The following is an 11,963-nucleotide window of genomic DNA, read 5'->3' as shown; positions in this document are numbered from 1 at the left end:
GCTTTCGTTGAGACACTGATCGGAGAGATAAGAAATCGGTAGTTTAAACTTTGAATTCTAATCTGACCTCCACTCGCTTTATTATTTTGTTTGGTCTCGTCATTCCGATCGCATGGTTGTTTCACAAACTGTGTCAAAACATGATGTCACGATTATAATTTTTTGTTATCAGGTTTCATCATTATTTAAAACATTTGATTAAATAACCTCCTGGGAAACCATGGAAAAAAATCACGCGGAAATTTAGCAGTAGGAGGGGGTAAAATTAGAGCTTCGTATCGCAAATATTTGCCTCAACTTCTTTTTTATGCAAAGAGACAAGAGCACACTGTTCGGGTGCCAAGAGGACGTCGCTATTTGCCGTCTTATCATATGGTTTGGCGCCAGAAGGTTGGATATCCGTTTACCGCTGCAGTTTCAATGGCAGCACAATGAGTTTGTGTGGTAGTTAGTGTTCAAACCGATCATAGGGTTTCATCGCACAAACTCTCACGTGGGTTCCGGTGGTGGAAGTAATTTTCTACGCATCATTCTAACATCTCATTTTTTGTGTCAGCATGAGCTTTCTTGATTCTTTGCTTCACCATTTTCTTAGTTCTAAATAGTTGTTTCCGTGTCAGGAACAAAATCTGAAATGACCCATCCAAAGAACCACAGTCTGGGAAATAGGAAATAAAAAGTTATCCTTTTCGAAACTCACATTCACTATTACTATAAAGATAATCGTTATCTAGTCCAATTAATTCAGTGTCGAAGTACTTTGCACTCATTAAAACCTGTTTCCGTATCTCTTGACGTGACATCGTCATCTGCCCCAACGTGATTTTATTCATAGGCTTCCTTTTCGTTTTTTTTTCTTTTCAATTTGTTCAAGTTAGCAGTGTAAAACAAAGAGGCAATAAAGCCTAATCATGTGGTGTGCACTCAATTCTTATCAGTTCCTTTATTGCAAAAACGTGACGTGAAACACGTCGGCTTCACATTACCATACATATAAGTTGAATGAATTTTTAGAGCCGTTTTACCGAAAATCTTTTTCGCATATGTCCCAAAAAACGTACAAAGGTCTAAAGTTAACACTCATGATTCGCTGTTTTGATGTTTTCCCTTTCCGTCTGGCCTATTGTGATGTTCCGTGAACAGTCATACGTCTGCTCGTTCTCTCTGCCTGTTTCCCTTTTCGTTTCTATTCGTCATTCGTCTCTTCTCATGACATCGAGAGACCATTGCTTGAAAGAGATATATTCGTGGCATCAATCTCTTTTCTTTTTTTCGTTCGTCCAGAGTTTAGGGTTCCCCGAAACTTGTTGACAGTTGGACCACTCAGTTTTGCACGTTTTCTACTTGCAATAGGATACCTAGAAGTTTGAAACACATCCGTCTCCTGGAACTAGCACACGAAATTTATGTATTTTGTTTCTTTTTAACATCTTCTTGAATTTCTTGAAATATATTTAAAGTCATAATAATTTTCAGTTCGAACACTGATGTATCGAGTACTTTTGAGTGGTGCTGCTGGCAGCGGGAAAGGAACAATCGCTCGAATGCTCGTTCGAGAATTTGAACCATTAGGATTCAATTATTTCGCGGCTGGAGATTTTATTCGTGATCATATTGCCAGAGGAACAGGTAAAAATCAAATCAAACAAGATTTGAATTAATTCAGTGTTAATGTTCATTTTTAAGAATTTGGACTACGCGCACAATCGTTTTTGAACAAAGGCGAGCACGTTCCCGACAGTATTCTTAATGGAGCTATATTGGCGGAAATGCTGAAAGCAGGACCAAGAGTAGTTCTTGATGGATATCCACGAAACATGAGTCAACTCAAAATGGTCGAAGAACAAGCACCTCTGAATTTGATTGTGGAACTGAAAGTATGTTTTTGAAGCCAGTTGAAAAGAATGAATATCCAATACTCCAGGTTCCTCGCAAAGTTCTCATCGATCGTTTATCGAAACAGTTGGTGCATCCAGCATCCGGAAGAGCATACAATCTTGAAGTAAATCCTCCGAAGGAGGAGGTCAGTAATTTTTTTCGAGAAAAATATGTATCAAACATTTGTTGTTTTTAGGGAAAAGACGATTTCACTGGAGAGCCACTGTTCAAACGTAGCACGGATCAGTTGGAGGTAGCAAGAAGAAGACTCGAAGTGTACGATAAGACAGAGAACAAAGTTCTCGATTATTACAAGTGAGTATTATCGAAATAAAAAAGTTTCGACTTTTTTTACCGACGCGTGTTTGCGGACTCAGTGTAAAATTTAATAATTTAGCACTAAGTCCGCAAACACGCGTCGGTAAAAAATGTCGGAACTTTTTTGTCGCGACAATAGTAGTTAAAAAAAATGTTTTTAATGGCATTCCATGAGATTTTTGAACTTTACAAATAATTTAATTTCAGAAAGCAAAACAAATGCATCACGTTGTCGGGAGAGTCATCGAAAGCTGTGTTTGAGTCAGTCGCCGAAGTGATGCGTCGTGATCTTATTCCAGCACCAAGAACCGCATACGCATAAATATAAATGATGATTTTATTACAATTATATGTACTTCACCCTATCTCTCACCTCTTTAACTGACCCTGACCCTGAATCCTTTACGGGTTTTCTCTTATTTTGCTCCCTCTTCCGTAATCATTTTTCTTTGCCATCACAACGCTCAGAAAATCAAAATATTTCATTTTCTCTTTGAACGCTTTATCTCGGTTTCTAGTACATTTTATACCGAACTCCCTATCTGATACTGGATTTTTAAAGTCCCTGTTTTTTTCTGGTTCTCGCCACGACACATAATTGTTTTCTTTTCGGTTTTGTATGTTTTCTCCGATTCATGGGTATTTGCTGCGTGTATATGAATTTCATACCGTTAGTCCAGTTCTGGTTCTTGCTCGGCATGCAACCGTAAACGATGTTTCAAAGCAAAACTTTGCTGGGAGGAGTTTATGAACTAGTAACTATGAAACAGTTGCATACTAATCTTTCGATGTATAGAAAATTTAGAATGTGCTTAAGAATAGTACAGAAGCAGAGTCCCCACCGATTCCGCGGAAGAAATTTTCGATTGAAAATGGGCGGTGTTTCAAATTGCTGGCTTCTATGACATTAAAATATCTTACCGAAGCAAAAACTTCGAAAAATGAACGGATTCTAAGTTTTAGAAAGGACTGTGCGGTGAAGTTACAGTTTAAACTCCGCCCACTTTCCATCGAAAATTTTTCCAAAAGAAAGCACGCTCCGTTGTGAACAGAGTAGAGAGCGTGGAACAAGAGAGGGGGTTTGTGGAGCGTGAACAAGAGAGGAGACGATATAGGAAGGATTAACTCTTTTTGGTACAAGATTTTTTGAGGCGGAGTTTCAGTTATTTTGTTCATAAACTTCAAAAACTGTCATTGGAAAGATAGTTTTTTAGAAATGTCTGATTCAGAAGTAACCTATGATGAATATTTCAGAATAACAATATATTGTCATTCATATAAAAATAAAGTAGTATTATTCGAGGATTCGGATTGCTAATGCCATTGATTCCCATTCATTCACTACTTCTTTCTCATAAATATCCTTCGAGTAATCGGAAAAATCATATTTCAGATTAAGCAAGACCAATAAAATGCCCCGAGTCGGTCAGCGTGGCACAATGCCGGTAACTGCAGAACATGTTCGTTATCATAGAACAACGACTTTGTTGATCACTCAATTCCTTCAATATCATAAACTGTCGTCGGAAACTGTAGATGATCATAGTTTCAAATCACTTTGCCGACATCTGAACCCATTGGTTCAAATCCCGACCCCAGAGCTAGTAGTAAGTTCAGAACGTGTTATTCTCAATCACTATCATTACGATTTCCGTTTTCAGGATAGTATGCATATCGAATTGGGACATGATCAATTACTTCATAATCGCTTTCGGCCGTGTATTTTATGTGGGATTGAGTCCACTAAGCACAAAACTATCACGCTCAATGATGAAGTTGCTGCTATATTCTTGACAACGGCTGTAATCAGTGACAAAATATCAATAAAACAGGCGAAACATGCTATGTTGTGCAGCAAGCTGAACCTTTGCGAAGTTCATGTTTCCCCATTGGTATATGTTTTGGACGAGTTCCAGGCGTTAAATCAGTTCATTTCAGAAAAAAGCTATGTACGAATGTATAGGAGGTGACTCGTGTGCAGATTTCGATGACATTCCAGACTACGCGTTTCTCGGTGGACTTGCTGTCTTCATTAAACTGATGGTAGTGCAACAAAAGTTAAAAGAAAACAGCAAAAATCGCAATTTACAGACAATTCGACAGATATTTGATGAAGAACCAGTGAGAAAAATTTCGGAAGTTCGCTATCGAGATTTACTGCGGTGTTGGATGTCTCAGGATTTGTCGAAAGTTCCACTGCAAACGGATGTAATGTATAATGCTCATTCTAGAAGCCCGGCTCCTTCCAAACCATCAACCAGCTTGAAACAAAGTGTTGCTGTAAGTAGTAAGACAATTCATCCACATATTTTATTTTGCTTCAGGATTTCTACGAATCTCTACAAAAAACAGCTCCCAACACTGTTCCTGGTTCACTAAGTGTGCCTGATGAAGAAGATGTTCCCGGATTGAAAAAAGTAAAATTAGAAGAGCCCGACTTCAATGAAGACGTCAGTTCTTCGGAGCCATCGTCCTCAGTACCAACGCCTTCACTGATTCCATTGAACGTCGCAGTGTATACATTGAAAAATGGAAAGAAAGTGGTAAAAGCGCCTGCCGGTCTGGCACCTGCAGCAGCCATGCTCACCAAGAACACTGGGAGACTGGTAACATATCGATTTGCGGCGAAAAAATTTATTGGAAAAGTTTCGGAAGTTCGAGAAGAAATGAAACCCGAGTTTTTACTCCCTGAAAGTTCTACCTGACATTCCTTGTGAGTGGTTTTTGAACTTTTGAAAGAATAAAACATTTTTCAGCAGCCAACCACAATCGAACTCACCACCATCATCTTACAATTTATCTATACGGTTTCATCAGATCTCAACTATCTTTTTCAAGTTTAACTTTGAATAAAAATTATATCTTCATTAATTTTTATAACCAAAAACAAACAGAACTACCAGCCTTACAAAGGACAAGAAAGAATGTGAAAACAAAGAGATTTCTGCATTTTCGTATCAAGTTTCGTCCGCTTTTTGGTGGCTTTCAGTTCTCTGAAGAGTGGCCGATTTTACACCCCATCAAGAGAACCGACTTCATTCTGGTTGTTGTTGTTGTTTTCAGTCGTTTTTCAGTATTCAAGCGAACTCAAATAATTAGGACACGACCAAAGAGAGGGTGAGAGAATACATATTATGTATGTAAACCGCCCATCCTCTTCTCTCGTTTTTATATAATTCGGTTAGCCTCTTCTTACAAATTTAGGGGATTTTTTTTTCAGTTTTTAGCAAGAGAATATAATGGTTCGAGTACAACTTCAATATTGAATACATTCAGTTTTTGTTATTTATTCTTGTGATGGCAATATCAATGGATTACTGGAGAAATGGAGTTGAAAGATGATTCTGACATCATAAGAAAGGTTTACCGAATTAGAGTATCCAAAATAAAATTTTAACAATAAATTTGAACATTTTTGGACTTTCTCAGAAATTCTCCGTTTTGAATGCTGTTTCCGTGGAAATAAATACTGTAACTCGAAATCGATTTGTCCCCGGAAAAATATTTCTCTTGATTCCAAATCCCGAAAAACTGATGAATGATCAATTTGTGATTTTCAAAAAGTCACAAAATTCCTCGTTTTCACACGATTTGTGTTGTTTCCTCCAGGGAAAAGTTGACGGACGTACTACTTGAAGTAACAAGAAAACGAGGAAGAAGACAAAAGAAAGAGAGTAAAAGACACGAAGTTTCGTTCATTTTATCGCGGATTTATATCAGAAATTGTGCATTTGAAGAATGGTTCTCAAGAGTTTCGTCCCTTTTTCTTTCTTTTTGAACACTTGTTTCTTCTTTTCCGTTGTATTGTTTCGAACGTTTTTGAGTGGAGAAAAAGAGAAAATAAGACGGCAAAGGAGGCTCACAGTCAGTTGGGAACCTGTTCTAATAATGATGTGATTTCAAACCGATTTACAACTTTTCAAAGCAATTTTAGCTTTCATTTTGAATCGAAATTTATTAACATGTTTTATGATTCGAATAGAATTTTTAGTACTCTCAGAATTCTAACTTTATGGCCAAGAAACCAATAAACTTTCGATAATTATACTTGAATTATCTAGTTTATTCTCAAGTAAAACTGCTCAATCTACCGATTCCTGGTTCTTTTATTTTTTCCATAGTGAGCGGATTGAGATGTTTCCAGCTAATAATGTGATCAATATTAACTTTACAATCCTCCGTTTTTTTAAACATTCTAACTCAGTATTAGTCTAGAGTTTCCACCTTCCCAGAATCTTTCTTGGGAATTTCACCCATCTCCTTCTCATAAACTTGTTTCAAAAGTACTTCCAACTTGAGACCTACATCAGAGTTTTTGTCTCAAACAGATAGAAAATTGACGAAACGCGTGACTCTTCATCGTCATCTTATTCTTGTTTTTGTTTCACTCCAACTTCTTCTTTTTTCTCTCTCTATCTGAATCTCTTCCGTAAGATTTCGAACCTTAAATGATGCTCTTTTATTTAAATTTCATTGTGTTGCTCATTGGTGTTCGTCTATCTCTTAAAGAAAAGGGAAAAGTTGTAAAGAGAATGAACAGAATAGATGGAATTTGGGACGATTTGATTGTCTCCTTCTCCTTCTTCTTTTACATTCATCACCCTCATTTGGGGGCAGTAGACCTCTTTCATTTGTCCTGAATTCACAATATATCCTGTTCTATTACTTTCACTTTACTATTGTTTCTTTTGGTTTTAGATTGAAATTAAAAGATGGGTCACTACTAACTTTTCGTCGTTTTTTGCAGAAAAGACAGAAGAAGAAAAGAAGACAAAGAAGAAGAAAAAGAGCAATAAGAAATGCATCGAATTGTTGCGTTTTTCTAGAAGATGACTTCAATGACATAGTTTTGCTCTCGGTCTCTATAACTACACGCAGCTACTTTTTGCTTTTGTAGTTTTAGAATTTTGAAGAAGATAAGAAGAGATCTTCTGATGATTATCGATCAACAAAATGTAAGTTGGAAATTTTGATATAGAAACAGTTGAAAAATAAACAATTTCCTTTGAATCATTCCATATTTGCAGGTATCATATCAAGGAAACTCTAGAATGGATTCAAAGTTTGATGGACGGGTTCGAGTTATGTATAATTATTCCATTGGCAATGATCACCACATTTATGCTGATATTCCTGGTAAGAATTGACTCTTTCTTTGAATTCAAAAACTTCAAGAAACTTCTCAAATAGCAGCTTAAAATCTCGAGTCTTCAACTATTTAATCTTTTGTAAAAGTTTGAAACATTCACTTTTCGATTCCACTAGAGAAATAAGGAAGTTTAAAACAGAGAAAAAAAATCGGCGAATTTCTAAAAGTCTCTTAAGAATTCAAACCATGTTTCATCCTTTTCCAAAGTACATCATTAAATCGAATAAACGATTCTCCGTTTCCATTTTTCTTGTGTCCATTTCAGTCAAGTGATGGAATGGGACAGCTAGAAAAAAGACAAAAGCCCCCTCCTTTTTGCCCAATTTTTTGCGCCCGCCGTTCTCGAGGGACTTATTGTAAGGAGCCGGAAAAAAAAGAGAGGAGCATTCCTGCTGTTTCTCCGTCTGTTTTCGATGCTCGGCTGCTTTTCTGGTTTTCGCGGATTCTCTCGGAAACAAAACAATCATAGAGTTATCATATTGACGCCCCCTTATTAGTTCTTGTTTCGGATTTTTGGAAAGTGTTTTCAATGAAATATTAGATCTCAAAGGAAGTGTTGAAGATATCTTCGAAGATGTATGGCTTGTTTTCTGAAATGAAAAGAAGGTCAGAACACGTTTATAACTACTCTTTAGTTTTGAAAATAGTACATGCATCTTGTCAATTCTTCAGAGAAATGCTAGACATATTTTGGGGTTATCATTACACTTTTCAAGAAAAAGGTAGTAGAGCGGAAACTTTCTTTCTACTGAATTTCACCAAAACTGAGAAGAATCTTTATTTGAAATTTGAAGGCAAGAAAAAAACAAGTTACTCAGAGATAACTATTTTCATATTCTTATTGGTGATCAAAATCCAAAACTCAAAAGATTAATTTTTATGCTCAAAGATGTTGAGGATCTTCTCAATTTTTTGAACATCTGACAGAAACTGGAAAATTTGGAGTTTGACAAATTTGACATGCAATGCTTTCTTTTTTTCAAAAAGAAACTTTGTTTCAATTTTTTGCAACAAACCGAAAAAAGAATGAATAATTTTAGAAAGTTTTGAGTTAAAAAAGAGAAGACAAAAGATTATTTTACAACTTCCAACGAGAAGAAACTAATTCTTTGAAAAAGTAGTTTCTCACACTTTTGGTCTAGTTTCAAAGTGCATCTTCCAAATGTCTTCCCCTCTTTTTTTGCTTGTCTTTCGAGCATCAGTTTCCAATTATGTGCTCTTCCACGGGCACGACATCATAGTGGGTGGCACCTCACTCATTATCTCTCTCTATTCTCTCTTTTTTCTTCTTTTTCTTTCCTTTTTTCTTGTCCTTCTTCAACAACAAGAAACACTCATCATTTTTCAGTGCATTCGGGTCATTGTCATGTTTTGTTGCACGCGAGCGCAACGCAAAAAAGCCGCCGAAAAAATATCCGGGTCATTACGGAAACACGATTCGGGACCCATGTTTGCAAGATTAGAAGAGTTCGATGTACTCACTCCACTCCAGACGACTCCTGCTGCGAGTATTGCGTCTGGTACTTCTTATAAAGTGAGTTGTTTCTATGGTTTTATGCTTTTAAATTAAGAAATTTCAGAACTACGGAAGTTCCAGTCCATCAACGTCTTCAGGATCAGATTCTAGAATACAATTAATACCTCCAATACTTTCTTCGTCGTCATCAGATTCTCCTCCACCTCCAAGAAGACCCAATCATGGAAAGACGTTGATAGTACCATTGAATGCTTCAAGATGTGAGTTTTTATATTTTTGATTAAACAATGAGAGAAAAAATTGGGGCCCAGCAGAAAAAAAAGACAGTTAGAGATTTAAGAATTTATATTTTGTTATTCAAGTGTGTTTTCTTTCAGACCGCTCTCCCATGACAATGAATATAGCTGGTACTCCAGATAGTCGTCTAACGTCATTTGAATGTGGAACAACAAAAAGTTGTGCAACAATTCCGGAGGACGATGAAGATGAAATGAATGAATTATTATCAATCGATAGAACTTCCCTATCAGTTTATGAGCAACCTTCCGGAAGATTCGGATATTCTGCATACAATCTGACACTTCCTCAGCCAACTCCAGAATTTCAGGTTTGTTGGCATTCTCCAATCAAACAAATTATTATTGAATAGTATAACTGGAATTTCATCTAATCCCTCCTTTTCAGTCATCATCTTCAGGCTTCTCGCCGATGGTAAGATTAAAAAAAGCTTTGCCTCTCAAACTTCAATTCAAGCTTTAAATAACTCATTTTGTTCTTTTGTCAACCTGATTTTGTCCTCACGTGGCATCTGATTTTGTTCTTTTGCTGAATGATATTTTAGTTGAAAGAGAATGTAACACCTTGTTTCAGCTTCCGGCTCCAACGTATTCCCCTCCGTCTCTTCCTTCGGAATCGCCTGCAACTAAGCCAACCAAAATTGATATTCCAGAAGTTTTAGAGAATGAAGAGGATCTAGATCAAGATCCTGTTTCTGTTTATGAGTAAGTACTTTTCACGTTACTAGAATTGAATTATTATTTCAGATTTTCAAGAGTTTCTGACCCGAATTCCCCTCATTCATCATCAAATTCAATCAGTGATAGCCTTTATTTCAACAATTTCGATGTGATTTCATCTGCTGCAAGTACGTTTTCTGGTTATAAAATGACATCTGAGACTACAATTTCAATTTCAGATTCTCAGATTTTCGAAGCGAGTCTTTGTGGTGAATCAGATGTTGCTTCGAAATTTCAACTTCATCGGTAGGGAATCGAGGTTTTCACCAACTTAATTGAAACTTTTTCGAATTTCAGAATAGAAGAAGAATCTGAAAATGGTGATGAACAAAGTGGGGCAGGTGTCCAAGAGCCACAAATCAACAGCATGACGAATAGTGCTTCTCAATTCTTTCCACGGAGTATCTCTCAACAATTTGATATGATGAGACTGCAATAAATTGGTTTTTTAAAGATCATATGCAACAGGCAGGAGTATCTAAAATTTCGTTTTTCTCGAAAATGAAAAAAGAAGCTAATAATAACTGAAGACTGAGCATGAAAAACTAAACATTAGACTTGTCTGAAATTGGGAACACGTTTATCAACTAGACGGAAACACTCTGAGTCTATTTGAACTCTGTTTCGTAGTACTCTGCAACACTTTCCCTCGTTTTTCTTCAAAAACTCAAAAAACTTATTACCGCTCAACTCTTTACCTTCAATACTTCAAAATCTTTCCTCCCAATTTCTATCAGTTTACCTCTCTCTCCTCAACTATCCGGTGTATTCCTCTCTCTTTCTCTTTCTACACAGTACCCATTGGATATCTGAGTCTCTTCGAATTTACACTGTATTTCATGAATATCCAAACAATTTTGTCTTCTTCTCCCAACTCCGCCGACGCATTGTGTGCTTTCCTTTAGCTCCTCCCGAGATAGCACTTGAGTAGTTTGTGGATTTTCTCTTTTCACATTTCTCCCTTTCTGTTCTCGAAACTTTTCTTCGTCGATCAGCAATCATGGTTAGTTTTTCAGTCCGTTTCTTTCCTGGAAATTCATTATTTTTGAATTCTAGGGAGATGTTGTCGCAGACGCTTTGGAGCAGCTCTCCGCTGACCAAATCGAGCAATTCAGAAAGTATTTCAATATGTTCGACAAAGAAGGAAAAGGATACATTCGTGCTACCCAGGTACCAATTCAAATTAGAGATTTTAAATTAAGTGATTCTTTTCAAGGTCGGTCAAATCCTTCGTACCATGGGACAAGCTTTCGAGGAGCGTGATTTGAAGCAACTCATCAAAGAGTTCGATGCTGACGGTATGATTCTTTGATTCAATCACTTGCTCATTGATATGATTTAAAGGTTCCGGAGAGATTGAGTTCGAAGAATTCGCTGCAATGGTTGCCAACTTCGTTGTCAACAATGAGAACGACGAAGGGCTCGAAGAAGAGCTCCGTGAGGCTTTCCGTCTTTACGATAAAGAGGTCAGATACCATCGTTTGTGTCATTTTGTGTTTACTATGTCATTTCTTAGAATTAGAAAGAAGAAAAAAGTATTAGGTCAATAGAAAAAGAGAGTGTTTATTGATTCTGATCCCACGTGATTACTGTAAAGATTTATTTGGGAAATATGAGATTTTTTGATTTATATAGTATTCAAAAGTCAGAAATTTTTTTTTGGAATTTCTGGTCTTTGAGTGTGACAACTCGAAATCTTTCTCAAATCGACATAATGTACGTTCGTACATTGACTTGTGATTCGCTGTCACAATTTACATCCTGAGAAATATTTTTAGAACTTTGCAACAGTAAGTTGCACTGTGTAGCTATTTTCAGTTTTTATAAGAATTGAGAGAGTCATGTATATTTCAATAAGAATCCAAATAACCTCACCATCTTATTTTTAGGGAAACGGATACATCAACGTCTCTGATCTTCGTGACATTCTCCGTGCTCTTGATGACAATGTTTCGGAGGAAGAACTCGACGAAATGATCGCCGAAATTGATGCTGACGGTTCCGGAACTGTTGATTTCGACGAGTTCATGGAGATGATGTCTGGAGAATAATTCCCCCTTCTTGACCTCTTTTTGACTGAACTTCTGGTTATGGATACCCTTGATTTCTCTTTTTTTCTGGCCTT

General features: G+C 36.7%; 4 protein-coding genes across 4 annotated transcripts; all 4 read left to right on the top strand.

Moving 5' to 3' along the window:
- Positions 1–1,487: 1,487 nt before the first annotated feature.
- Positions 1,488–2,518, top strand: GCK72_005534 (uncharacterized protein; the record flags this gene model as incomplete). Its single annotated transcript, XM_003117273.2, has 5 exons — positions 1,488–1,629; positions 1,687–1,877; positions 1,925–2,023; positions 2,075–2,193; positions 2,404–2,518. 5 exons carry the CDS (start codon positions 1,488–1,490, stop codon positions 2,516–2,518), a joined length of 666 nt encoding a protein of 221 aa, XP_003117321.2.
- Positions 2,519–3,608: 1,090 nt separating this feature from the next.
- Positions 3,609–5,039, top strand: GCK72_005533 (uncharacterized protein; the record flags this gene model as incomplete). The annotated part of the gene is made up of 6 exons (XM_053725228.1): positions 3,609–3,803; positions 3,858–4,088; positions 4,135–4,239; positions 4,288–4,476; positions 4,521–4,850; positions 4,953–5,039. The coding sequence occupies 6 exons, from the start codon at positions 3,609–3,611 to the stop codon at positions 5,037–5,039; spliced, it is 1,137 nt and encodes a 378-aa protein (XP_053589422.1).
- Positions 5,040–8,792: 3,753 nt separating this feature from the next.
- Positions 8,793–10,277, top strand: GCK72_005532 (uncharacterized protein; the record flags this gene model as incomplete). The annotated part of the gene is made up of 7 exons (XM_053725227.1): positions 8,793–8,879; positions 8,926–9,082; positions 9,200–9,429; positions 9,693–9,823; positions 9,866–9,966; positions 10,018–10,084; positions 10,136–10,277. 7 exons carry the CDS (start codon positions 8,793–8,795, stop codon positions 10,275–10,277), a joined length of 915 nt encoding a protein of 304 aa, XP_053589421.1.
- Positions 10,278–10,297: 20 nt separating this feature from the next.
- Positions 10,298–11,889, top strand: GCK72_005531 (uncharacterized protein; the record flags this gene model as incomplete). Its single annotated transcript, XM_053725226.1, has 5 exons — positions 10,298–10,312; positions 10,895–11,008; positions 11,055–11,136; positions 11,183–11,304; positions 11,728–11,889. 5 exons carry the CDS (start codon positions 10,298–10,300, stop codon positions 11,887–11,889), a joined length of 495 nt encoding a protein of 164 aa, XP_053589420.1.
- Between the last annotated feature and the right edge of the window lie 74 nt (positions 11,890–11,963).

The sequence above is a fragment of the Caenorhabditis remanei genome, chromosome II (assembly GCF_010183535.1).
Source record: "Caenorhabditis remanei strain PX506 chromosome II, whole genome shotgun sequence".
Lineage (NCBI taxonomy): Eukaryota > Metazoa > Nematoda > Chromadorea > Rhabditida > Rhabditidae > Caenorhabditis > Caenorhabditis remanei.
The sequence above is the reverse complement of the archived record's forward strand: the minus strand, read 5'-3'. Positions and strand labels throughout refer to the sequence as shown.